The sequence below is a fragment of the Callithrix jacchus genome, chromosome 2 (assembly GCF_049354715.1).
Source record: "Callithrix jacchus isolate 240 chromosome 2, calJac240_pri, whole genome shotgun sequence".
Taxonomy (NCBI): Eukaryota; Metazoa; Chordata; class Mammalia; order Primates; family Cebidae; genus Callithrix; species Callithrix jacchus.
The window spans coordinates 65,250,795-65,278,670 of record NC_133503.1 but is presented as its reverse complement, the minus strand read 5'-3'; the positions used below and the strand labels follow the sequence as shown (position 1 = coordinate 65,278,670).

Genomic DNA, 27,876 nt, shown 5'->3' with positions numbered 1-27,876 from the left:
AAAAATCCAGGAACCCTGTGCAGCAGCGGGTCTGCTTGAGCAAACAGGCCTCCTGGGCCCATTCTGTGCATGTGTACAAGGCCACGTGAGCTCACATGAGTTGGTGTGCGGGCACAGGTGTGCATGCTCTCCTATCTGCGTGTGGAGATGTGCTGTTCTCTTTGATCTGGGCCAAGGTGCCAGGGAGCTGAGGAGGGCAAGGACTCTGTGAGAAGCTGCTGTCAATGGGAGGAGTCTGAGCAGCAGAGTGAGGTGTGGCGGGGGCAGCCACGCAGTCAGACCTGACTGGGTCATCCACAGACCCATTCTCACGGTGCAACCTGCAGCCAGAACAGATTCTGGTTCTGCCACAGCTCCCTGTGGGATCTTAGGTAATTAGTTTAACTAAGGATGATGATGTGGCTGTGATGACAGCAGCAATAATGGTAATAGCTGGTATCCACCGGGTGCGTGCGTCTGCTGTGCCAAGGGATGGCATGTACCTTCCCCGAGACAAGCCTTCTTCCTCTTCCGTCAGATGGGGCTGGGTCTACCTTCCCACTAGGTAGCTGTGGGAATGGAGCGTGAGCAGCCTCCCTGGCTCAGAGTGGGTGCTGGACCGGGACCCCCACCTCCCCTATCCCTGCCTGCTATACCAGGCATCTTGGAACAGAAGGCTGTTCCCAGCTGGGATACATACGGTTGGAGGTGAGTCTGTCTGCTCCCCCGAGAGCGTTGAAAGCTCCGTGGACGTTCTGGACCTGTGGAGAAATGCATTGAGGGGACGGTCGCCAGGACACTGCCACCTCCAGGCCTGGCCCTGGCTGCAGGGGATGGCCAGGTGCCACCTAGTCTAGGAACCTTGTCAGTGTGTAAAAGGGGGCTCCAGCAGGATTTGTGGGGAGCAAGAGGCAGCATGGGCCTGGCAAACAGTAGGTACAAGCTTGTTTCTCATCTCTAGCACCTACTGTGTGTTGCTCCAACCTGGCCACTTCATATAACTTCATTTCATGCCCCTAATAATGTATCATTGGGCCCATTATACAGAAGAGTAAACCAAGGCTTGGAAAGACACCAAAACTCGCCCTGCTGGTAAGTGCTAAGCTAAACTCTGAAATCAGGTCTGTCTGACTCCAAGCTAGACTCTTTCCATGACGTCACACAGAAAATTCAGGTGAATGTGGATTCTGGGTCCCAGAAGATTTCTTCTGAGATCCCAGGGTCCTCTGACAGGCCCATAGAGGAGTCCAGGCAGGGGTGCCCCAGAGCTGCGGCCCCCCTCATGTCTGCTGCAGAGAACATACAGCAGGTGTGAAAAGACCCCTCCTCCAAGCAGCGGGGTGGGCTGCCGTAGAATGGGAACTGAAAACCATGACCTACCTTTTCTCTGAGAACAATGGGAAACCAGGTTGGCCTCAAAGAACATCTAAAGAAGGATAAGGCATACCTGGTAAATGGAGCATGCTACCATGGGCATGGTTAACAGGGGTTATTGAGCTAGACACCCTGGAGGACTTCCTGGAGGAAGTGACATTGACACCAAGATCTGGAGGAAAGTGGGAAGTTAAACTGGCAAGCAGCATGTATAGGGCTTTGAGTCTGGAGACAGGCCCACAAGGCCCCCAGGAGGAAGGAGAGTGAGGTGTCTGAATGGAAGGAAGGAGAAGACATCAGAGAGGTAGGTGGGGACATGCTGCCATGGAGATGGCCACTCCAGAAGCAGTGGGCAGCAGCGGGGTGGCCTCATCCCTGATCCTGGTCTCAGGTGGCTGATGTTTACCGAGCGCTTAACAGAACTGCACATTCTCAACAAGCAACTCCTCAACAACTGGAAGGAACTGCAGTTCGTCAACAAGGAAAAGGAAGTTTGTCTGTTTGCTGTCTTGAGACTGACCGTGTCAAGGCTTCGTTTCTAACCCATAAGAAGGGTGGCTATGGAGATGAGAAGGCTAGAATGTTCTCTTCTGTTGTTATGTGTCATGGTTTTGGCTCACATTATTTGTACCATTATTATTATTTTTGAGACGAGTGTCACTCTGTCACCCAGACTGGAGTGCAGTGGCGCGATCTCGGCTCACTGCAACCTCTGCCTCCTGGGTTCAAGCGATTCTCCTCCCTCAGAGCCTCCCAAGTAGCTGGGTTTACAGGGGCCTGCCACCATGCCAATTTTTGTATTTTTAGTAGAGAAGGGGTTTCACCCTGTTGGCCAGGCTGGTCTCAAACTTCTGACCTCAAGTGATCCACCTGCCTCGGCCTCCCAAAGTGCTGGGATTACAAGCGTTAGCCACCACACCCGACCTGTACCATTAGTTGATCAACATCTGTCTTCCCCTTTAGAATGGAAGATCCACATGGGCAGGGACCATGCTTATTCTCATTAAGTGCCAGGTACGCAAGGCCTGGCACATAGTAGGTACTTCATAAGTATTTGTTGAATGGATGGATGAGCCCTAAGCTAAGTTTTGTACATTAAAAAAAAAATCAGATTTCCATCCCACTAATGACTAAACTTAGGACTGTACTTTCTGTGTCCTTCTGTTTTGCCTCCGTATCTAGCAATGTGAGACCACTGGTCCTCCCTCCTCAGCTCCTCTCCCCTCCACTCTGCCTGAGTCTGGGCCCTTCTCTCCCCTCCCTGCCTATAGTCTTGCCTCCTGGGTCCCTCTTCCTCACTGCATATGGGTGCTCTGAGTCACCAGCTGGACTCTCAGTCTCCAGCTTCCTCAACCTAACATGATCTCTTGCCCCCCATATACCCCACCTCCCAGCTCCCGCTTCAGGCAAGTGCTTCTGGGCCCTCTCAGCTAGCAAGCGAGCCCTGATGCCCTGGGCTTCTGGCATCTTGGTACAGAGTCACATGCTGCATCACATGTGCTTACTGATCTATTTTTCTGAAAGTAAACTTGAAAGTCTTTCATATGAAACCCACCAGTTGGGTGCTCTAGGAGAGGGGTGATGTCTGAGATGCCCCATGCCCAGGACCCCGTTCCCGGTGAAACCCTTCCTGCCCTTCCAGGCTTGCCTTAGATGTCACCTTAAGGGAAATTCCTCCTTATGCCCAGAAAGGACAGAGGGCACCGTGTGACACAGCCCCTGTATGCCCACCTTGACCATGCTACCTTGAGTGTCCCCTGCTCACCTGTAGTGTGTCCCCAAAGGAGAGCTTGTGGATGATGTGTGTCATGTCCGGGTTCTGTGGCTGGGCTGTGGCACTGTGTGTGGACACGTGGAAGTTGCCAGGGACCTGAGGGAGAAATGTGAGTTTCAGGAGTTTGGTTGACTTCTCCAGGGGGTGGAGCATGGGGGCTTCACCCTGTGTGATCCAGGCAGGCAGCGGACACTGGAATCAGACAGATTTGGGTTTGGATCCTGGCTTGTATCATTTTCAACTGTGCAAAGGCATCATGCCATCTCTCTGGGCCCCAGGGTTCTCATCTGCAGAATGGGGGCACTACTGCAGCTTCTGATGGGGGCTGCCAGGACTATCTGGTGAGAGGGTGCATGTGAAGTGCCCACCTTGGTGACAGGCACAAAGCTAGGTTTCATGGCAGCTGCTCCCCCTCCAGCTCTGTGGAGACCGGCTGGCTGGTCCCACAGTGGGCTGGGGGTGACCTTTGAGTCTGCAGACTAATAGGGCTTCCTTGGACTCCAAACCCCTATCATTTCCTACTGAAGTTTGCCCCACTGCCCTAGACAGGGGATCCCTGACAGACAGACTTCAGCAGCCTCATCTCTTCTCTGGGTCTCAAGCCACTGCAGAGCCAAGCCAGCAAGAGGTACTAGATGAGTATTTATGGAACGAAGGATGCTGGTGACAATCATGTGGCAAGAGCCGCCTCAGCTTCTCCCTGTTTCAGCAGAAAGTCTCTCTTCCTCCTCCTAGATGCTCAGACTAGAAACCTTGGAACAATCCTTGAACCTGCCTTTCTCACTCCTGACATCTATCCATCAGCTGAAACCCTGTCAGCTCTACTTTGAAAACACACCCAGCACCTGACCTCTTTTCTGCTGCCCAAGTCCGAGGTCTTCTCTTCATGGACAAGGACAGTGGGCTCCTCCCTGGGCTCCCAGCTTCCACATTCCCCGCAGCCCAGGCCTTTCCCCAACAGTGACTGGAAAGATGTTTTTAAACCCTCCATCAGATGTCATCACTCCTCTGGCCAGAACCCTCCACGGCTTTTATACTCTCAGAGTCAAAGTCCATGTCCTTGTGGGGGTCCACAGGCCACATCTGGCCACTGGCCAAGTATTATGTCCCCACCTCTTGGCCTCATGCCACTGTGTCCTCTGCTTCCTCCTGTCTGACCTCCCTGCTGTGCTGGGAACAGCATCCAGTGTGGCCCCACCTCAGGCCTTTGTGCCTGCACCCCTTCCTGGGACCCTCTTCCACATGGCCCTCCCTCAGCCTCTCAGTGTCCAAGAGAGAGGCCTTCCATGTCCACCCGTGCAAAAGAGCACCCTGGCCCCCATTCCCCATCCCCTTATCTGCTACGGCCTCTGACATCACCTGCCATCTCATACCCATCTTGTTTTCATCCGCTTCCTCCCACTAGCATGTCCACACCTTGCTGCACTCCCCAGACTCTGATGCACAGCAGGTGCTCAATAGACACTTCTCGAATGAATGAATGACTAAACAAATGACACTGAATCCTTTGGCTTTGTCATCTGACAATTCCCATTTCACAGAAAAGAAAACAGAGGCTGAGAGCAGTGAAGAAACTTGCTAAGGTCACATCTCAAGAGCTGCAGTTTGAGCTCGAATCTGTTGGACATGCTGCTCCCTCCCCTGATACCTGTGCCATCTACCTCTGCAGCCTAGACTGATGACCACATGGCGCCAGTGCTTCAGGAGGTGCTGGGACTGGGGAGATGAACAGACAAGAATCTGGCCTTGGTCAAGCCCCTGTGACACAGTTTAGAACAGGCAATAAGACTCTGTGGGATCCGCCTTGGCCCACAGGAATTTGCAGACCATGGGGCTTACAGGGAAGGCCCCCAGCTCAATTGAGGGTACAGGCTATGTTCAGGGAGGGCCTCCCAGGGGAAAGGACATCCTTACACTAAAGCTCTGAAGACGGGTCTGCATTACTCAGGAAGAGAGGGAAAGGCATCCGGGCAGAGGGAACAGCATGAACAGGTGCAGAGGCCAGAAACTGCCTAGCATGTGGGCATAGCTAAGGATATTACTGAACTCCACATGAGATGGGGGTCAGGGTGCTGGCAGCAGCAGGAAACAAAGAGGCTCAAGGGAGGAGTTGGGGCTACTTATCAAAGGCCCCCAAATGCCACGCTGAAAAACTCAGGGGTTACCTTATTCCAGCCCATTGAAGAAGATTGTGTGGCCATGTCTGAGAAGGGAACATGGCTTATTGTGCAGCAGTCCATCAAAATCGGATTTTGTAAGCATGTCCGTTTCAAACACATTCTTTCAGGACTTCCTGCAGGAATATTTCTACTTCAGCAGGGCCCGAGCTTGTGATTGACAGGGGAGGCATCAAGCTGAAAGCCCGTGGCCCCCGCCTCAGCAAGCTTGCAGCGGAGTGTGCTGCAGGCTACAGTGGAGAAGGGACACTTGCTGGGTCAGGGGTGGAGCAGAAACAACAGCTTGGCAAGATCTCCCTCGAGGGACAGCATCACCTGCTTCAGGGACCCAATAACCCATGGTAGAGTGGCTGCTCTGAGCTCTACACGTGGCCTCAAGTCTAGCCCCACTTCCTAGCTGGGGGGCCTTAGGTGAGGTCAGTAACCACTCCATGCCTCCGTTTCCCCATCAGCAAAATGGGCGGAAAGCCAGGTTATTGGGAGGATTCATTGAGGTGATGCACGCAATGCAGCCCGCAGCTGGCCTTGGGCTGGATTTGTAGGGTGAACACTTGTCATTGAAGCCAATCAAGAGGGGCCCTGCCCAAAGAGGGAACGCAAGCAGGCAGGGCACGAGGAAAAGCCACTGTGGCTTTTAACATTTATGCCTCATTTTCACCAATATAAATAAAGCCTGGGCTGGGCACGGGCTGGATTCCAGCACTTTGGGAGGCCAAGGCTGGCGGATTACCGGGTCAAAAGATGAGACCATCCTGGCTAACATGGTGAAGCCCCATCTGTACTAAAAATACAAAAAATTATCCGGGCATGGTGGCATGCGCCTGTAGTCCCAGCTACTCAGGAGGCTGAGGCAGCAGAATCGCTTGAACCTGGGAGGCAGGGGTTTCAGTGAGCTGAGATTGCGCCACTGCACTTCAGCCTGGGCGACAGAGCAAGACTCCATCTCAAAAAATATATAAATAAAAATAAATAAATAAAGCCTGGGTACATTTTCATGATAAAACAGTCACGAAGACAGTCAGACTAAAGACCCTGTTGCTGACTGCCCCTAGGAGTAAGAAACCCGCAGCCATGAGGCGTGTGTCCTCCCAGAGTGTTTCTATGTAGGGACAGAGGGCCTCCCGTGGTTCAGGCCATGACGGGGTTCAGAAGTGGGACTGGGGCCTGGGCCTCATGCTGTTGGAGCAAAGTGAGTCAAGGAGGCTGGCACCTCAGCACCTGCCACCCTGCCAGGCCCCGAGAGGCTGTGACTCAGAAACCCACTCCTGCTCCACACCAAATCCCTCACAGGTGGCTGACTCATGCCAGCACATACTGGGCTGAAGAAAGAAACAGCAACGCTTTTAGAGCCTGTGACTTAGGAACCTACGTCAGTGTCTCTGATGGATTTTAAAAACATATAGCTGGAGCCAGGCCCCATGCCCCTCACCCCATCCTGTCCTCCTCCTGCGGGGCTGGCTGATGAAATGAGGTTGCTATGGGGTCTCAGGTGGTGCTGCTGCTGCTGTTGCCCAAAACACGGGAACTCTGACATCTGGCTGCCGGCCAACTTCCTGAGGGTCAGATAAGGAGGCCATGGGACAAGTCTAAGCCTGATGCTGGGGGAGGGGTGTGGGGGCCAGCTGCTGAGCTTGCCTTCACAGCACATGGACACCGGTGGCTTCTCTGAGCACCTGCTGGTGGGCGGCTCCTCAAAGGCACAGATCTTTAATGAGGGAGAGTGGCTGGGCTGGGGTGGGGGATGACCTGGGCACAGGGGCACAGCTGGTCATGGCATGTGTAACCAGCTTGTTGGGAGAAGCAGCCACAGGCTGTGGGCTCAGGGGTCAGGGCCCTGGTGCTAGGCTGCCTGTGTTAAAATCCTGGCTGCATGAACTTGACCAGGCCACTTAATCTCCGGTGCCTCAGTTTCCTCTGGGCTACAATGAAGACTAAAGGAGTTAATATGTGGAAACAGCTGGGTAAGAACTCAGTAAGTGGCAGCCATAGCACGGGTCTGAGAAAGGCTGGTATGAGGCTTTCAGAGACTCCCTGGAACACCCCTGCCCAGAGAAGGCCCATTTCTTGGACATCCTCCATGTATGTTTCACAGTCGCACCTTAGGGTGGGTGCCAGCTGATGAGGTCATGGAAACTTTGCACTGATGTGAGATAAAGCAGGCCAGGATGCTTGTCCAGTCTCTACTGAATTATTTGTTCATGTTTCACAGCGTGTGAGTTATTATTATCCCCATTTTACAGATGAGGAAACTGAGGCTCAGAAATGCTAAACTGCCCACAGTCATTCAAGCAGTGACCATGGTAGCTGGGGCCCTTGACCACAGGACTGTGTGACCCCAAAGGGCAAGTCCACCCAGAGCTGGCTGGGGGCTCCAGCACAGCCCATTCTAAGGGGAGCAGACAGCAGCCTTGGGCAGGGCTGTCTCGTGGGTTGTCACTCCAGGTGCCGGGATGACTTGAATTAGCATGATCCCTTCTTGATCACCATCTGGAACGTATGTATTTTTTCAGCAGGTGGTTGCATCTCCCTGGGGGTGGGGGGCCCACAATTAGGTGGTGTGTGTGCATCTGTTCATCTGTGCATCTTCATCTTCAGGCTTCAGACAAGGCTTCCTTTGTAACCTCAGAGGTCTCCTCCTTCATTCTCCACCACAGCATCCCATCATTCTCTTCACAGCTACTTTATTTCCTGTTTACCTGGGCACTGGCTGTCACCCCATTATAGACCACAGGCAACCAAGGGCGAAAGCATGGCTGTTTCTCTCCGCACTGCAGCCCAGCGCCAAGCACAGAGCCAGGTATAAGGTAGACACTCAACAGCTAGGAAGCCTGAGCGGAGTGGTCAGAGGGAGGGGCAGAGTCAGAGAGGAGGCACAGGAAGAAGCCACGGTGTGCTGAGGGGTGCGGTGGGGAGTGGATGTGGGCAGGCAGGGAAAGGGAGGGGCAACTTCCCCTGAGGGACCCACATCAGCTGAGGCCTATGGGTGAGCAGTGGTTCCCCAGGAGGATGAGTGGGGACAAAGGAAGGGTATGGAAACCCAGCAGAGACAGGGCCCCCCACCAATCCCCCCTGCCTGCTGGCACTGTGCACGTCTCCAAGGCCTTAAACCCCCAACCGTGGACTGCATCTGGCTCCCCTTGCTTCCCAAGCACCTCACTTCTGCAGCAGCCCCTTCTCTCCCCATCATCGGTGTTTTCTGGAACACTCCCTGCAGCACTCAGATCACTGTCCATTCTGGCCCTGCCTTCCTGAGCCTGGCAGCGTCAGCCCTGCTCTTTGATATCTATCCATATGTTCTTTTCCAGACTGCAGTCTTCACGCAGCCTTTGCTTCCTCCTTCCTGTCTGACTGCCCCTTCTTGGGCGTTTTGTTACCCCCTCTTTGAAGTGATCAGGGGCGCCAGAATGCAGTCCTCAAACTGCACTTCTCTCCAGACCTTAGGTTCTTAAGGCTTTTGGTGCCACGGATGACCCTTTGCCAGTTTAATGTTACCTATGTTTTAAATGCTTAAAATGTTCTTAATGGGTAAAATGCATAGGATTACAAAGGAAAGAGATTATATTTAAATAGTAATTAAAATATTAAAAAAACACCTTTGAATATGCTGCTTTACTGATGCATCGAATAACAAGACCTAGTGGTGCATCTAATACTTATTATAATTTTTATTTATTTATTTTTTGACACAGAGTTTTACTTTGTCACCCAGACTGCAGTGTAGTGCTGCAATCTCAGTTCACTGTAGCCTCTACCTCCCTGGGCTCAGAAGATGCTCCTACCTTGGCAACCTGAGTAGCTGGGACTATACGCATGGGCTTGGCTGATTTTTGTATTTTTTTGTAGAGACGGGGTTTTGTCATGTTGCCCAGGCTGGTCTTGAGCTCTTGACCTCAAATGATCTACCCACCTTGGCCTCCCAAAATGCTGGGATTACAGGCATGAGCCACTGTGCCTGGCCAATTGCTGTAATTTTAAAACAGTGATGCATATGAACAGTCTCTGGAAATTAACCACAACAACTGTAAAATGCTATAAATATCAGCAACTTCTTTCTTTTTTTGAGATGGAGTCTCGCTCTGTCAACCAGGCTGGAGTGCAGTGGTACAATCTCTGTTCACTGCAACCTCCGCCTCCCGGGTTCAAGTGATTCTCCCGCCTCGGCCTCCCAAGTGGCTGGGATTACAAGCATGAGCCACTGCACCTGGCCTAATTATAGTATTTTTAGTAGAGATGGGGTTTCACCATGTTGTTCAGGCTGGTCTCAAACTGCTGACCTCATGATCCACCCACCTTGGCCTCCCTAAGTGCTGGGATCACAGGCATGAGCCACCACACCCGGCCAAATATCAGCAATTTCTATTGGTGATGAGGTCACAGGCACTGCTAATAGTACTATGGTTTGTAGCCTACATTCATCGCCGATGGAAATGCTAAACTTTAGTTTGAGTTTAGTAAAAATAAAGATGTAAATTTCCCCCATCCAACTTCAAAGATCACTTGTATTCCATCTGCTCCCCTTGGGAGTGCCTGTGGCCCCCAGGTTTAGAACAAGGATCTATGGCCTCTCCCTAGGTAATTTTGCTGAAACCAATGCACCTCACACTTTAGTGGCATCAGAATCTCTGGAGGGGGGCGCTTATTCTAACACAGATTCAGTAGGTCTGAGGGGGGCCTAAGAATCTGCATTCCTAACACTCTCCCAGGTGATGCTGAGGCTGCTGGCCTGGGGGCTTAAGGAGCCCCCACTTTGAGGAACTGACCTAGACCCATGACTTCCAACATCATCTATTTACTGACGACTCCCACAGATGTTGATCTGTGGTCCAGAACTCTCCCTTGAACTCTCCACACCTTGAACTACTAATTTCACCTCTCCCTGTAGACACCTAATGGGAACCCCAAAGGAAACCAGAGTGGAATGACCAATGCCCAGCCCTACCTACTTCCCATAGAATCCAGGCTTTTCTAAGCTTCCATGTCTAGAAATGGGACCGCCTGGTTGTCAAGACAAAGATGTCAAAAATTTATTTGATTCCACACTCACCCTCACCCCCACATCCGATTCTTCATTAAGTCTTAGTGACTCCACCTTCCTAATCCGACCACATCTCCCCAGCTCCACTGCCACAACCACTGTCTGCGACCCCCTCCAGCCCAGCCCCATGCAGCTGCCAGAGCCATCCTTCTAAGAATGTGCTGTCCCACAGAACTTTCCTCAGTAATGGAAATGCTTTCTGTCTGCACTGTCTAGCACGGTAGCCCCTAGCCAGCATGTGGCTTTGAGCACTCGAAATGTGGTTGATGAGACTGAGTGACTGAATTGTACATTTTATTTAATTTGAATTAATTTAATAACCTTGTGTGGCTGGTGGTAACCTATTGGATAGTACAGTTCTAAATTATAAATCTGACTACATTGCTTCCCTGTTTAAAACCCTCAAATGGCTTTCCATCACAACCACCATAAAATCCAAATTATGGGGCATGGCAAAGGTGCTGTGTGGCAGCTCATGGGCAGAGAGAGCCCCCAGTGAACCATCACCCTCGGCATCCCTGCCCTTGGGTAGTCCCCTCCTCCTGAGGGCCTGGGCTCACTTTAACCCATAACATACAGCAGATTTCTACCAGCATCAGCCGAAGCCTTAAGAAGGGCTTGTGGCTTCTGCTTTAGCACTTAAGGGAGCCCTGAGCTGTCACATAAGAAGTCCACCCTGCTTGAAAGATGACCAGGTCTGGCCTTCCAGCCGCTGACCAAGGACTGTGGGAAGAGACAGCACACCCCCTCTCTGAAGGGGAACACTGCCCACTGGTGCCAGGTCATTGTCAGAGTGAGAACATGGACCCAATGCAGTGAGAACCTCTGACTTTTTAAAGCCAGAAATCTGGACTCCTGATCTTTTCATACTGGTTCTGATGCACTTAAATGCTAAACCACACAAACATAATTTATCTTTGGGCTGGCTGTGGCCAGTGAGTTTGCAACCCCAGCTCAGGTGGCAGGAACTGGAGGAAGGGCATTCTGAGCAGAGGCTACAGGAGGGACAAGGAGTGGCCAGTGGCTCAGTCTGGCTGGGGCTGGGAAGGCGAGTTGTGGGACGTGAGGAGAGCTGTGTGACCTCGGGCAAGATGCTTAGCCTCTCTGGGCCCCAGCATCCTAAGCTGTCAAATGGTGCTGACTCACAGGGTTGTTGAGAGGCTCCACTGTGACAGTACCGTGTTTCGAGGAGGGCCAGCACATGCTGAGCAAAACCCTGCCAGCTGCCACCGGGTGCCTCGGCTCTCCCAAGAGCACTGTGCTCACGCCCTTGACTTAGGATCTGAAGCTCCTGGTTCTGGGGACAAAACAACAGTGAACCTTGAGTGGTCATTCAGAGCAGACAAGGTACTTTCAAGCCCGCCTCGTCTCGGTCCCCTTGGCTTTATTTCTCACCAGGCATCCCTGATGCTTTCTGGTTTGTAGACTGTCTCCCTCTACCAGAATGTAAGCCCCACCAACCCAGGAACACTGCCCCAGAGTCTATCACTGACCCTGGAACACAGAAGATGCTCATTCTAAATTTTTTTTGAATGAATGAAACTGCATTAGCTCATTTAATCCTCACACAAACTTTGTGAAGTGGGTGGTATTGTGATATTATCATCACCATCACATCCTCAGCCTAAGATGGGTCAAGTGACTTGTAGGGCCAAGAGAGGGTAGAGCAGGAACTTGAACGCAGCGCTGGGGGCCACAAATCCTAAGATCTTCTCATCACTGTCTCCCTCACTGGGGAGAAGAGTAGCTCCTTTCTGAACCAGCCATCAGGGGCTTAAAACCCCAGGGAGCCTGGACCCCCCCAACCAGATTTTCAGCAGGAATGGCCAGGCAGCTGAACCCAGACACTTGCTCGCTGGGGGCTGTGTCAGGGTCAGGTCGAGTGACGGCATACTTCCACAACCAGTTTCCAGGGAGTAGGGAGACAGCAGGAACGGGGAGCAGGTAGAAAGGGCTGAGGGAAGCTTCCATACCTTGTTGATGCTGAACTGCCCCTCGAAGCGGCAGCCTGCCCCGTTGTTGAGCGGGATCTTCATGGAGTTGTCGATGTGGCCCACTTCATGCCTGCCCATCTCATCCTGAATGTCGAGCCCGACCACTGCAGGAGCCAAAGTGAGACAACAGTCAGAAACTCGGAGACATGGGAGGATGGGGGCCAGCCCCTCATCAATGGGAGCCTTCATGCATCCATTCCAGAGGCAGGCCGGGCCATGGACCTCCAGGAGCTCATGGTCTGGGGTCCAAAGACTACAGGGGACAGGGTGATGACTCTGCTAAATGCGAGGCCGAAGGGAGGTAGTATATACTAGGGGTTCTGGGGCCACCCTGGGGTCTGCCATACTGGTCCTCTGAATCCGGGTTCTGCCTTAGTTACTTAACCTCTGGATGTCTCAGTCTTTTTCTCTATAAAATGGGGTGACCATAATGGAAACTTCCTTGGAGGATTATGAAGATTAAATAGTTCATAGATTTAGAAAAAACTTAGGGTCTGATGGACGCTAGGTGGAAAGTGCTTAATAAATGTTAGCTGTTGTATCTCATATAGTCTTTGTCATTTATTTATTTATTTTGAGTCTTGCTGTGTCACCCAGGCTGGAGTGCAGTAGCATGATCTCAGCTCTCTGCAATCTCTGCCTCTCGGGTTCAAGCAATTCTCCAGCTTTAGCTTCCCAAGTAGCTGGGATTACAGGTGCCTGCCACCATGCCCAACTAATTTTTGTATTTTTAGTAGAGACAGGGTTTCATCATAATGGCCAGGCTGGTCTTGAACTTCTGACCTCAGGTGATCCACCTACCTTGGCCGCCCAAAGTGCTGGGATTACAGGTGTGGGACACTGTTCCCGGCCTTCAGATGGTCTTTGGGTTCATGGGGTGAAAAGGCTCAGGTCCCCATCCATTCATCCATCCATCCATCCATCATTCAGTCATTCACTCACACATTCCTTTACCCATCATCTATGTACCAGGCCCTATGATAAGCATCAGGGATGTACAGAGAGAAAAGACAGGCTCTACTCTGTCACATCACTGTGACTCAGATGGCTTCCTTATCTGTAAAATGGGCATGCCAGTGCCAACTGCATCCCCAGAGATGGCCCAAGTAGCCAGTGGGGAGAGGATCCATGTGAACTATGGAAATGCAGGAATTTCCCTGGCAGAAGCACTAGAAAGGAGGTCCCATAAAGAGAAAGAACAGCTGGAAGCAATTTTAAAGAGGGCCAACCTTAAAAGGGAAAAATGGGAACCGACTCTGTGTTCCTCAATGAGAATAGAGAAGTAAGTGAGGACCCATCCATAGAAGGGAACGTGCTGCAGCCATTCAAAATGACTGTCATGAGTCCACAGGACATGGAAATGCCAGTGCTATAATACGAAGTTTAGAGAAAACACAAGCAGGTCCCCTTTTCATTCAGCTGTTCCAATGCTGGCAGCCCTTTCCCAGTGCCGTGCCGTGTAGCAGGTACAAAGAATGGCTAAACGCAGGTGCATGAGGAGGCTCAGAGCAGATCAGTGGCTGAGTCACCAGCACTGGGACCTTGAGCAGGTTACTCAACCTCTGGGCCTCAGTTTTCTCTTCTGTCACAGGCTATTGTGAGTGTTAAAGAAAAGTAAAACAGGAGCGGGCGTAGTGGCTCACGCCTGTAATCCCAGCACTATGGGAGGTCAAGGCGGGTGGATCATTTGAGGCCAGCAGTTTGACAACACAGTGAAACCCTGTCTCTACTAAAAATACAAAATATTATCCAGGCATGGTGGTGAGCACCTGTAATCCCAGCTACTTGGGAGGCTGAGGCAGGACAATCGCTTGAACCCAGGAGGCGGAAGTTGCAGTGAGCTGAGGTTGCACCACTGCACTCCAGCCTGGACAACAAGAGCAAACCTCTATCTCAAAAAAATAAAATAAAAGGAAAAGAAAAGTAAAACAGCACTTACTATGTGCTAGGCTCTCTTCTAAGTGCCTTTTATGTAAGAATACACCATCTAAACACCCCTGTGGGGAAGATAATATTATCAGTTCCACTCTACATTTGGAGAAACTGAGGCACAGAGCTCTCACAGCTAGGAAACACCAGAGCTTGGAATAAAATCCAGGTGATATGCTTCTGAGCCCACACTCTTCAGCCATTCTGCTAGGACACCGAAAATCCCAATGCATTTAATATAGCCAAAGGACAGAGGACAGGGTCTGGCCTGGAAGAACAGAATAAACGGCAGCTGTTATGATTTTACTTATATTATGAGTAATATGAGAACAGCTCCAAGATACTAGCTAGAAAAAAAAAAAAGAAACTCCAAAAAGGTTGCCATATGGTAGGGTCCCAATTAGTTATGTAAAAAGAAAAAAAATACCCAAACCCAATATACGTTCACAGACATGCACACACACGTAGGGGTGGGAACAGGGCCTCTGCTAGCAGAGGTGTCCTTTGGGGAAGATGGCATGCTGGGACAGGAAGGGGGTCAGGGGAGGGGGACTCTTGCTTTTTAAAAAACATATTATTTTTGTATTTTTGAATGCATGTCTTTTTTAAGATTAAAATGTATTCTTCTATTAGTTGTACAATGAAGAATATTATTTTAAAAAGCAGGATATGAGATCATACATGCAGCACGATCTCAGCTATGTTCAGAAACACAGAAAGGAAGGCCAGCTGGACAGAATGATGTCAAAATGTCACTGACACTGCTGTCGGGTGGTGGAATTACGGGTGATCTCTTTTGCTTCTCTGTGTTTTCCAGAAGTACAATGATGAGCATGCATTTTTTCCTATAATAAAAATGTGAAGTTCTTTCAAAGAAAAGCCAGAATGCTGAGCTGTAGCCGGGGTGAATGGGTGGGGGATTCAGGTTACAGCGCACAGATCCAGCAGAGCATGGGGTGGAGGTTGCCTGACCCCTCCTGGAACCACATCTCTTCCCTTCCCTACCCACTAGTCCCAGTCCTCTGGCCTGACTAAGAATTTCCTTGCTCCAGAGATACAGTCACTCCTGAATGAGAATCTGCCAGATGAATTATTTTTCTAAGTGAAAGAGAAAAAATAACAAAAAATAGGACCGACCTATTTCAGGTTCCCTGGCTTGGGGCCCACCAAGGATTCTAAATCATGACGTAAATCTCACCAAAAACAGTGACAGGGCTGAGACTCTCCCTATCTCTGGCCGGAGATGCACCCAGTGTTCTGCTCTCAGCCGTGTCCCTTAACAGGAAGAGGCGGTGGGAGAGAAGGGCCTGCAGCAGGCTCCGTGCCAGGCTGGGCAGAGGGACGGCTGGAACCTCAGTCCAGGAGAGGGCGCCCAGTCCACTGGCTGACAAGTCTAGGGACCATCGCAACAGATTCTCCCAAGAACCTCAGGCAATAGACATTACAGCCCATTTTGCAGATGAGGAACCCGAGGCTGGGAGAGGTCACCTTAGCCAAGGTCACCTTAACCAAGGTCACAGTTTTAGTGAGCAAAGGAGCCAGAATCTGACTCCAAATCAGATTTCAAATGAGTTTTGTTTTATAGAAGTAATTCATTCTGGGCCGGGCACAGTGGCTCATGCCTGTAATCCCAGCACTTTGGGAGGCTGAGGCGGGCAGATCACAAGGTCAGGAGTTCGAGATCAGCTTGGCCAAAATGATGAAACCCCATCTCTACTAAAATACAATAATTAGCAGGGCACGGTGGTGCATGCCTGTAATCCCAGCTACTCAGGAGGCTGAGGCAGAAGAATTGCCTGACTCCGGGAGGCGGAGCTTGCAGTGAGCCGAGATTGTGGCATAACTCCAGCCTTCGTGACAGGATCAAAATGCCGTCTCGAAAAAATATAGATAGATATAAAAAAGTAATCGATTATTTTGGTTAAAACAAAATAGGCGTGAAGTCAAAAAGGGAGTCTCCCAGCCCTCCCCTGAGGCTCTCGAGCCTCATCCTGTAGTCTCTCATGGACAGTGCACCACTCCAGCTTCTGCAGGTGTTGGCCGCCAATGGCTCAGAGCTACACCCTTCTCCAGATGAATGCTCTTGGCTAACTGGAGATCTTCTTGCTTGAATCCTTGGGAGGTGATGTGACCCCTGCCACACACACCACTCTGCAACCATTACCCAATGACAGATAATAATGGCCTGGTCCCATTGCTACTGGGTGTGACAAATGCTATGGTGTCATTCACACCCCACAGCATCCTGTGAGATCAGGCTGAGTTTGGACCTCAGCTGAACATACATCTTTGCTTATCCTCTTGCACTACACTATCCTGCATTTCTCACTCCCTTACAGCTTCCTCCCCTCAACAAGTCACTTGCACGAGACTCAGGCTCTTTTGCGAAGCTGTAACGTGACCATAAGAGACACCCCACCTCCCTGCACCAATGCAGCTGCTCTCCAGGAGTAACCCCTATGAGCAGAGTTTTGTGTTTTTTATGCCAGAAAACCTCCAAGTGCATACATACTCAATTATATTTTCCTCCAAAAAAGAGTAGGGAGAGCCATATGTTGCCTTGATTTGTCCTGGAGATTCTGCCATTCTGCACACACACACACATTTGCCCAAAGGAGGTGTCCTGTTGGAGGGAGGGGTGGTGTGGAGTACTCACACTCGCAGTGCAGATTGGGTAAACTGATGTTTAGACTGACGTCAATCTTGCCCCCGCTGTCCTTGTCTGGGTCATCGACGTAGAGCTCGTTCACACTGGGGGAGAGACAAGTATAGGAACCCTTGTTGAGATGGGGCACTGATCTCAGCTGCAGGGAACGGCCAAGGACCATATCATGTGGTGACCACCCCTTAGATAACCCATACTCCATCTGGGCAGAGCCTGCGCCTCCTCTGCCCTCAGGTAGGGGTCTAGGCTGCACTTAGTGCAGCCTTACCTCTCAAGAAGGAAGGGCTGGGCTGGGTGTGGTGGCTGATGTCTGTAATCCCAGCACTTTGGGAGGCCAAGGTGGGTGGATCACCTGAAGTCAGGAGTTTGAGACCAGCCTGACCAACATGGTGAAACCTCATCTCTACTAAAAATACAAAATTAGCTAGGCATGGTGGTGCATTCTTGTAATCCTAGGTACTCAGGAGGCTGAGGCAAGAGAATAACAAACCCAGGAGGCAGAGGTTGCCGTGACCCGAGATTGCACCACTGCCTCCAGTCTGGGCAACAAGAATGAAACTCCTCAAAAAAAAAAAAAAAAAAAAGAGGGGAGGGCTAGGGCTGAGGAGAGAGAAGGAGTGGAGTGAGGAGAGAGAAGGACTGGAGCGGGATGGCTCTAGTGGTAAGAGCATATCTTTCTCAGACAGTTTCAAGTTCAATTCCTGGCTCTGGCACTTCCTATGCTCACCTTTGTGAACCCACATGTTAAGTGGGGATGACACCACCCACTACAAATAGGGTGGTTTGAATACTAAAAGGAGAAACAGGGGTCTTATGAGGAATCAGGGCCTGGCACCAATAGGCACAGAGCACCTACATTTATTGTCTTACGTCTTTGGAGGTCGTTAGTCTAAAATGGGCTTTGTTCCTGGGAAATGCATTTTCTTGCCTTTTCCAGCTTCTAGGAGCTGCCTAAGCCTGTGGCCCCGTCTCCCAATTCCAAAGCCAGCAGCTTCCACCTTCTCTGACCTCCATCTCCCTCTTATAGGAACTCCTGTGATTCCATCTGGACCACCTGGCTAGCTCCCCATCTCAAGATCCTTCACGTAATCACATTTGCAAAGTTCCTTTTGAATGCAAGGTTAACACGGCCACACGCGTCAGGGACAGGGATCTAGACATCATTGGGGGCAGGGAGTCATTCTTCTGTTGACCGAATTGGCCATAGTTAGGGGCAGGTGGCTCCACAGACAGCCACATCACCTTGCCGTCAGTGGCACAGTGTTGGCATCTGTTAGCAATCGAAATCTGCTCAACAAACACTTTTTGAGTACCTACGACCTGTCAGGAGCCAGAAACAGCAATGAATCAGACAGACGCTTCCTCTGCCTTCATCAAGCTTAGACACAAGAACCAGATGTCACTCAGCTCCTAAATAAATATGCTGCCACCCCCAACTCTGATGAGTACTTTGACAAAAAGCTGCAGGGGACCATGAGAGGGACTATAGGGCGACTGACCTTTGGGGAGAAGGGGCTGGGAAGACTTACTCTCAGGTGTGACCAAGGTCTGAGGGCATTGTAGGGAATCGTCCTGGCAGCATGTGCATGAGCCTGGAGGTAGGGAGGGCATGGCGGGTTTGGGGAACTGAATGAAGGTCACCATGATTGCAGTGTAAGGGAAAAGGGAAGGGTGGCGTGTGATGCAGTCCGAGTGGGAGGGGCCAGGTCATCTGGGCTCAGAGGCTGCAAGAGGCCTTTAGACATTTTTCTTTTTCTTTTTTTCCCTTCACCCCAAGAGGACTTTAGACTTTTTTTAAGACATAGTCTCACTCTGTCACCCAGGCTGGAGTGCAGTGGCACGATCTCAGCTCACTGCCACGTTACCTCCCAGGTTCAAGTGATTCTCCTGCCTCAGCCTCCAGAGTAGCTGGGACTATAGGCACACGCCACCATGTCCGGCTAATTTTCACATTTTCAGTAGATATGGGGTTTCACCAGGTTGGCTAGGTTGGTCTTGAACTCCTGACCTCAGGTGATCCACCCGCCTTGGCCTCCCATAATGCTAGAATTACAGGCGTGAGCCACCGCAGCTGGCCGAGGCCTGTAGACTTGATGTGAGCATAGCCATGGAGTCTGGCTTGCACTCTCAGCCTCTCTCTGGCTGCTTCGAGGAAGGCCCACTGGAGGGGCTGCTCTGCAGGAGGGAGAAGAGGAGGTCGATGATGGCACCTTGGATGGGGTGGGATGGGAATGGAGAGAGGAGGGATGCAGGAACCCATGTAGAGCAGGCGGGACTTGCTGATGGATGGGACTGGGGGCGAAGTGGGATGAGGCGAGGGAAGAATGCAGACAGACGGCTGCATTTTTTCCTGGACCCATCCTTTGGGCTGAGAAGGGGAGCAGGACCAGCAGGAGAGAGAGGTACTGAGTGCGGGAGGCTGTGCGGAGCCCAGGTGTCGTGGAGGCATCCCTGAGGAGCTGCTGGATGTTTGATGGCCACATCTGATTCCCAGATAATGCCTGGCCTAGGGAGCAGCACTTCGTGTAGCTGGGCTGTGATTATTTTAAACATGTATTAGGCCCCTTGGGTCCAGTCCCTACACTGTAAAATAAAAGATAACTGGCCTATCTTAAGCAAGTAAGATTCCAAGAGAGCTTTGTAAATAGCCATATCTTAGGAAAAGAGTAGGACTCAGGCAAAGGAATTCATTTTTACTAAGACCACATCTTTGCACCCTTAGCACCTGGTGTGATGCTGTTCACCAGGAGCGGTGGGCTCTGAAAGACATCCGGGCTTGCTTCTCTGTGGGGCCCACGGGATCTTCCCAGAGACAAGAGCGCAACGAATGGACCCCCACCGGTTAGGTTACACTGGGGGAGCCCTACTACCAGCATTCACACCATCCTATGTGCTCCCATGAAATGCCTTCAGCCCCATCTTAAAACAAGGAAACAGGTTCAAAGAGGGTGTGTCCCATCCCCAGGGTCACACAGCAGGAAATGGCTGAGCTGGAATCTCAACTCAGGCTTTCCACAGCTCAGGCTGCCGCCCAGCCCTCTCCTTAGCATTGGGGTCTAGGAATAAAATGCGGGGGGCCATGGCCTGAGAAGCCTTAGCATGGGAGAGGGGAGACACAGACCTGTGCCTGACCTTGCTTATAGTGTTGGCCCAGATCAGAGGCCACCAAGAACAAAGGAACTGGAGGGAGAGGGGCAAACAGGAGCTGAGGAGGTTATGCCCCAGGAGGAAAGGCCTCCCTACAGCCAAATGCTCTGCCCTAGCCTTCAACACCCAATTTCTACCCCAGCCTTAATTTGCAACTGTGGAGAGCTGTTGAGTAATGAGATTGCTGGGTGATTAACACACAGTCAACTAAGGAGAGCCTCAGCTTCCCTTCCCAGCCAGGAAGCCACCTGAGACTCTTTCTTGAAGCAACTCACCTTTCCCACCTGGTGAGGCTGGGCCTCCGCACAGCACTGAGGCATTGTGGGATGATGTCATCCACTGGCAATCCTCTGGAGGTGACCTCAGCCAAGAGCGAGGTGAATCCCAGGTGTGGCGCCAAGGTGAGCTCACCAAGAAGGCCCCAGGAAGCCTCTCCCAGGCGTGGGTCCCTGTCTTCCTAACCAGAATAAGCAGAGAACAGGCTCCGCAGGGCTAGAGGGCCACCCAGAACAAGGTGGCCGAGGTGCTGGGCAGGGACAGCCTGGGGCACTCTGGCCAAGCTGGTTATGTAAGGCTAGAACTGGCTGCTCCCAGGCTCCTTCCTGGAGGGCCCCCAGGCTGTGGAATAAACACAATTCAATCACCTGGGCCTCCTGATGAGGTCAATAGGGCCGCCTTCGTGTCCAAGGCAAATGTTCCAGGACTGCTGGCTTCCTGCCATCTCAGCCAGCGCCAGGAGCCCGCCCACAGCCACCCCACCCCAGGGGCCTGCCAAGGCTAACTGACTCCATTGGCTAGGGCTGAACTGATTTTAAAAGGCCAACGGGCTGCCAGAAATCAACCCACCCGGAAGAAAAATAAATGTTTTTTGTGAATTTACTGTGGTTTGAGGACTCCCGTGGGCCTGAGTCCCCTGTCACTAGTGTGGGCAGTGGGAAGGCCTATGGAGGCAGTGGCAGATGGGTGTAGGCTCACCTCCTGGCTCTGCCACTTGGGAGCTGGGAGACCTAGGACACAGTGCTTCACCTCTCTGAGCCTCAGTTTCCTCATCTGTAAAATTGGAAAAACTTTCGATCAGTTTGAAAATAGGCAAAATTAATCTATGGCAATGGAAATCAGAATAATAGTGGCGGGGGTTACTGACTGGGAGGGGCTCAAGGGAGCCTTCTTTGGTGATAGAATGTATTATGTCTTCATCAGATGGTTACAAGTGTAAACACAGGTGAAAATTCATCAAGCCTCTATCTTAAGATTTACCCACTTTGCTTTATGTAAGTTACACATACCTCACTAAAATTAGAAAATAAGAAAGGAAAGGAAGGAGGGAGGGAGAAAGGAGAAAGAAAAAAGTAAGAATAAAGATTTCATCTACTTCACAGGGTGCTGGAAGACTGCTGGATCAAGCTGCTGGCTGCCCCAGGGCAGGAGAGTGAATGAGCGTGTGAGTGTGAGTCAGTGTATGAGTTTGAGTGTGTGTGTGTGACTCATCTTTCTCAAGGGCTGATTCCAGGCTCTTCTTGGTAAAGAAAATACAGCAGCACAGTGGAAGCCCAGGCTACCAGGGTTCAAATCCTGGCTCTCAATCACCTCTTGGCTGGTTGACTTGGGCAAGGGGCTTCCCCTCCGTCAGTTTCCCCAGACATAAAATGGGGACAATTGCAGCAACCCTATGCCATGGGGTTGCTGAAAAGATCAAATGAGAACAAGAACAATGCTAAGTGTGGTCTTAGTAAACAGTAAGTGCTCAATACATGTCCACTGTTTTTATCATTATTATTAATATCGATGCTCAATGGGCTGATCCAGTGTTTAACAAGGGTACTGTTCTCCTTTCACGTTGATGAAACTGGGCTCAGAGGAGTACAAATGGCTGGCTAAGATCAAAGGACCAGGAGGAAGCAGAGGCAGGATCTGAGCCCAGGGACAGGGGGCCCACAGCCCATGCTCTTTCCAAGGCATTGCACTGCCTGGATGGGATGGGAATCAGTGAAAAATTGAGGGGCCATCACCCTTGTAGACTGGTGATGCAGGTGTCCTAGTCCTTTTTCGTCATCTCCAGGTGTGCCCATTCCCACCATGGCCCGGGTGCCTACAGGGTACAAGGGTGGTTAGGGGTTCACTTGCGTCTGTCCCACAAGCCTCCCCCAGTCCTGTCACCATCCCCAGGATGAGGGCTCCCTGAGCCTCAGCACAGAGCGTGTTCTCACAAACTTCTGTGGAATGAGCCCAAGTGGAGGAGGGAGTCCTCAGCAGAACTCCCAGGATGCAGGGAAGGCGTGCACTGGTGGAACACAGCGGGGCACATTCCAGGTGGGGGACGCCAGATGGCGTCAGGGAGTCAGGCCCAGCGTGGCGACTGTGTGGGAGGGTGGGGGGTGTGGGTGGGCAGTGGCCTTGTAGGGAGAGATACATAAGGGCAGGGAGGCGGGGAGGCGTGGGTGGGGGGAGTGTGAATGGAATGTGGTGGAGGGCCTTGAAATTCTAGTCTGAGGCATTAAGTCCAATGACATCTATACAAAACAATTTTATTTGCTTTTAGAAGGGCCCTTAAATAGTTCAGATTCCTGCCTGAAGTCTCTGACCTCCATGCTTCAAAATTTGATCGAATGGAAACTTACGCAGCAGTGAGGCCAGCAGCAAGGGCTTGGGGTGGGGTGGAGGGAGGGAGGGCGATTCTGCCAGCACGCACTCCAGAACCCTGAGTTTCAGATCCTGACTCGTCCTGGTAAAAGTGTGTGTATCTGTTATCAACCAGGTGGATGTCTAAAATACATCCCTTGACAGCCAGCCGCCAGGTTCTGCCCACCCCTGCTCCAAAGCCAAAGTCCCAGCGCCCTCGGCCCCTCTGCCTTGGCTCATCACCCAGCTCCCACCAGGGTCCTGGTCTCTGGATGGCCCCACACCAAACCCGCCTTCACAAGAGGTGAGCTGTCTGAGGCATAAACCCATCACTCCATACTCAGACGCCCTCAGGCCTCCTATGGCTAACAGCAATGTCCTTCATGCTCCTTAATTCGACACCTGGGGCCTTCTACCCAGCCTGGCCCATAACCCAGGCTCAAGGCAGGCAACCTGGAGACTTCCAGCTCCCCCTCCTGGTTAAGCTACTGCTCCCCACTCCAGACTCCTACGAGGAGCCTCTGTGTGAACATGATTCCAGGTGACCTCCAAGCTCCCACCTTCTGGGCTTCCATCTGCCTGCTTGGCCACCTTACCCTGGAAGGGTGCATCCATGTCCTCCAGTCAGCTATTCTGACCAAAAAGCAGTGGCCTGCCATGAGCCTGGGGCCCCAAAATGCTTGGGGTACAACAGAGGAGAGGTGCTGAGTCTGGGCTTTAGCATCCCAGATCTGGGTTTGACTCCACTTCCACCACTTACTGCTTCATGTGGTTTTGGCCACCTGGTGCCTCAGTTTCCCCAGCTGTAACATGGGGAGCACAGTAGTAGTTACCTGAAGGGGTTCTGTGATGATCAATGAGATGACCATTATGAAGTGCTGACCTGCCGGGCGCAGTACATTTGCCTATAATCCCAGCCAAGGGATTTAGGAGGCCAAGGTGGGAGAATCACTTGAGTCCAGAAGTTAGAGACCAGCCTGGAAGACCCCTGTCTCTACAAAGAATTAAAAAATTAGCTGGGCATGGTGGCTCATGCCCATAGTCCCAGCTACTTGGGAGGCTGAGGCAGAAGGATAGCTTGGGAGGTGGAGGCTACAGTGAGCCATAATTCAGCCACTGCCCTCCAGCCTGGGCAACACAACGAGGCCCTGTTTCAAAACACAAATAAAAAAACAAAAAATAAAAATAAAGTGCCGAGCTAGGTGTTAGCATGCACATAATAAATCCATGAGTTATATTATGGAAGGTACCGTAAGTATATTATGTTATAAACTATCAATGGGAAGTTCCAGTTACTACATTTTATTAGTATAAATCTCATGAGGTTAATAATTATTGAGAGCAGTCAGAGACTGGGCAGTCAGAGGCTGGAACATTCTGTGGCCAGGTTGCCTGAGGAGGGGCCTGCTCCCTGAAAACACAGGGTTTCAGAACACTCTGTGGGGCCTCTTTCCCAAGGATAATTACCAGCCTGTCCAAAGCCAGGTTGGAGCCCAACCACCCAAACAAATGTGCCTCCCACCAGGCCCAGGCCAGAATAAGCATCTTATGTCACTGATAACACAGGCTGGGGCTGGAGCCATGTTGATCTAGCCAACGGTGACCTCATTTCCTTAACTTACAATCTCATGGTGGCGGGAGGGGGCACTGACCCGCTGTAGCCACAAACTGTCACAGAGGGCCAGCCACCCAGAAAAAGAGAACTGTGACCTTCAGTTCTTCCTAAACCGGCAGGGCCTTCTAGGGGTCACAAGCTTCTGACAACTGCCCCCACCCCCCCTAGGCTTTGTACCTCTCCCCAAAGAGGCGATGCTTTTTCCTCCCGATTGCTCAGGAGATCCTAGGGCTCATCCTGCAGATTCCCTTTGGGCAACTCCTGCACCTTGGTGAGGAGGCAGCAGAGGGGGAAGAGGGCATCAGGGTCACTGCATCTTGATCTCTGGAGCCTCTGGCCTTAGCTCTGGACAGGTCTCTCTATTCATCCCTGCCTCCCTCCCTCTCTCCAGCTGCTGATTTAGCACAGGGTTGGATGCAAGGCAAATATTCAAAAAATGTCCCCTGTGTTTTTGCTGTTTTTCTTTTCTTTTCTTTTCTTTTTGAGATAGGGTCTTGCTCTGTCTCCCAGGCTGAAGTGTCATGGCATAATCACAGTTCACTGCAGCCTGGATGTCCTGAGCTCAAGTGATCCTCCCATCTCAGCTTCCCAAGTAGAAGGGACTACAGGTGCGAGCTGGGATTACAGGTGTGAGCCACTGTACCTAGTCCCCTTCCTCCCCTCACCCATGAGCTTTGTACCTCTCCAGGGACTCGGTGGGGTCAGAGCGTCCAGGTTGACCCTGGGAGAGAAGGAGAGGAAGTCCTGGAGCAGGGGAGTGGGGAGCATCGGGAACACACTTTACTATTCAGAGAGAAGCCACCCTGCCCTTGGGAAACTGCATGGGTTGTCTGGGCTTGCTGGAAGGGCCCTTCCCAGTGCTCCTGGGCACTCTGCAGGTGGCGGCCCACCTGCTCAAGCCTCAAGCCGTGACATCAAAACTCACTTGTCTGTAGCCTATTGCTGCAGTGCCCCACCTCGTGGGACAAGCTGGGGAATGCCACCCAACACGCTTTCAGCAGCAGGCAAGAGAGGCGTCTTCTTAACTCAAAGAGGAAGAGGGACAAGAAATTCACATTCACTGAGTACTTACATGCCCAGTGCGGAGCAGCCTTAAAATCTTTTTAGAGTTAGCTGCAGACTATGTAGGAAATGAATAAATACACGAAGAGATATGGACCTGGTGATATTAAAGTATATCTGGCACTATATTAAGTACCTTTCGGCTAAAGAAACCTGTTTGATCCTCACAAAATATCATGTACTGCAGCTGTCTCATTTTCCACTTCCTGCCCTGCTTTAGTTTTGCCTTTGGAGTACTTGCCCCTGATCGATATAGTCTAGTTTTGTTTGCTTGTTGACTATGCCAACCACCAGCATTTTCAGCTCCTCCATGTGTGAAGCCACAGAGCAGCGAGTGAGCAGACCCAGCCCTGGGCTCCACCAGCTGGTCATCAAGAAGTAAGTCCTAGGCCCAATGTGGTGGCTCACACCTGTAATCCCAGCACTTTGGGAGGCCGAGGCGGGCAGATCATTTAAGGTCAGGAGTTAGAGACAAGCCTGGCCAACCTGGTGAAACCATGTCTATACTGAAAATACAAAAATTAGCTGGGCACGGTGATGGGTGCCTGTAGTCCCAGCTAGTGGGGAGGCTGAGGCAGGAGAAGCGCTTGCACCTGGAAGGTGGAGGTTGCAGTGAGCTGAGATCATGCCCCTGCAGTCCAGCCCGGGCAACAGAGCGAGACTGCGTCTCAAAAAAAAAAAAAAAGAAGTGAGTCCCAATTCTACCCGGCAGCATAGAGGGCCTGACCTGTCTCCGCCCTACCTGCTCTACCTCTTACCCTCTCAGCTTGCTCGCTTTGCCCTGGCTGATTGCCCTTCTTGCCTTTCATGTGCACCAGGTAATCCCTGCCTCAGGCCCTTTGTACCTGCTGGTGCTCCTGCCCACAACACATAAAGTCACCTGCCTGGTCTCAGTGGATGTCACATGTGTGCCTCTGTCACCTTGCTCAGAACATGACAGGCCTGCCAAGTCAAGCAGGTCCCCTCCTAGAGAGTAGGGTACAGCCTGCAGAGGCCAGCGGGTATTTGACATACAACAGGTACCTCACAACATCCGTTAAGTCTCAACCTCCTGCTGTTCTCCCTGCTTCTACCTCTGATTTGTGATAGGATGATCCTAAGATGTCCAGTGGCCAGTCGTGCAGAGGGGAAGATGCTTGACTTGGACACAGCCATCTCCCGTTAGAGGCCTGGGGGGAATAAAACCCCTTCTTTGAACCCTGCATGGCCACAGGGTCATGTCTTGGGAAGCAGATCCACCTCTCCCAGAGCTGGAAGGGAGCTCTGACTGGTCTATACTCCTTCATTTGGCTACCAATCCTGAGACCCAGAGGGGTTCAGCAACTTCGCTTGGATCACACAGCAAAGTAGTAATTAAGCAGAGCTGGCACTGGGTCTCCCAATGCCTTATGCGGTACTCTTCCCACCACTGTAAAGGGTCCCTTGGGCTTTGGTGCCATCAGGGTTAAAACAGAATCAGAGTAACTAGGGAAGGCAAACTCTTCCACCAAGGGAGGGCTGAAAGGTATACCCAGAAACAAGGCAAGACCAGTACTCCCATCTCATAGGCCTCTCAGTGTGCTGGTCAAACACACATGGGCTTGGGAGACAGGCAGGCCTGGGAGCCACCTCCTAACTGTGTGGCTGTGGGCAGGTCCCTCTATCTCCTTGGGCCTCAATTTTCTCTTCTATAAAGAGGGGCAGCTCCCTCCTGGGGCAGTTGGAGAACTAAAGGCGGTAATGCTTATATAATGAGAGTTGTCTTGGGCTAAGCAGCTATGTATTTAGTCTCCTATTGTCATGTGGCTGAGAGGAGGCAAAGGAAACTTAAGAAATCCCATTAGTGAAAAAGAAAATTCCAGTGGTGAGCAGGAGAGTGGGTGGCCAGGGCTCAGCTCCGTGATGACTTTCCGGGCTGTAAACACAGAAACGAAGAGGCTTTGAAGCCTCAAGCCAGTGCCAAAGACAGGAAGCTCCTGGGTCTAATTCCCTCTCAGAGGGGCGTCCGATGAGGTTGTGACTGCCTAATTCCAATGGCATTCTGTTACACACACCCCAGAGTGTTTACTAGGTTATCCAGACAAGAGATAATTCTAGGAATCAGGGATGGATTAACACTGCGTCAACCACTGCCAGAAAGCCCACACTGATTCCTCACCAAGTGTGGGCCTGAGATGGGAAGGGGGTTAGTCCAGGAGCCCAGGCTCTGATGTCAGCAACCTTGCCCCCTCCGGTAGGAAGCTGTACCGTTAGTTTCTCTGAACTCTTTGGCTCTCACATCAAATGACCCTGTGATGATTCAGAGGGAAAAAAGCCCACTGGCCAAACAAAGGAATGGCAGAGATGAGCAAATTATTTCTGTTCATCTGCAAAGCCAGGGGGACCCCCACGGAATGGAACCAAAATGTTCTCTTTGACTTTAACAAGCCAATATTCGCTTTTGCTCTGACTTTGAAATCCTTGTAAGAAACAGAAGAGCAACCGATGCCATAGGCTTGGAGACAGAAGTTGGAAGGTTCAGAACTTT

The 27,876-nt window shown here is 51.4% G+C and overlaps 1 protein-coding gene across 11 annotated transcripts in view; it reads right to left on the bottom strand.

The window, feature by feature from the left end:
* The window catches only part of ERGIC1 (endoplasmic reticulum-golgi intermediate compartment 1), a 119,094-nt gene that overhangs the window by 23,743 nt on the left and 67,475 nt on the right, over nt 1-27,876 (bottom strand). For 2 of the 11 annotated variants that reach the window (XM_078364558.1, XM_078364560.1), the window contains 5 exons: nt 21,050-21,124; nt 20,350-20,531; nt 16,919-17,013; nt 12,313-12,437; nt 9,129-11,636 (listed from right to left, as the gene is read on the bottom strand). In XM_078364558.1, coding sequence (XP_078220684.1) covers nt 10,998-11,636; nt 12,313-12,437; nt 16,919-17,013; nt 20,350-20,531; nt 21,050-21,124 — 1,116 coding nt within the window. In that variant the 3' untranslated portion in view covers nt 9,129-10,997. Of the gene's footprint in view, nt 1-679; nt 741-3,118; nt 3,224-8,954; nt 11,637-12,312; nt 12,438-14,272; nt 17,014-20,349; nt 20,532-21,049; nt 21,125-22,692; nt 22,797-23,526; nt 23,688-27,876 lie in introns of those variants that run through there. The other 9 variants (XM_078364564.1, XM_078364562.1, XM_078364561.1 and 6 more) reach the window with 9 other exon arrangements.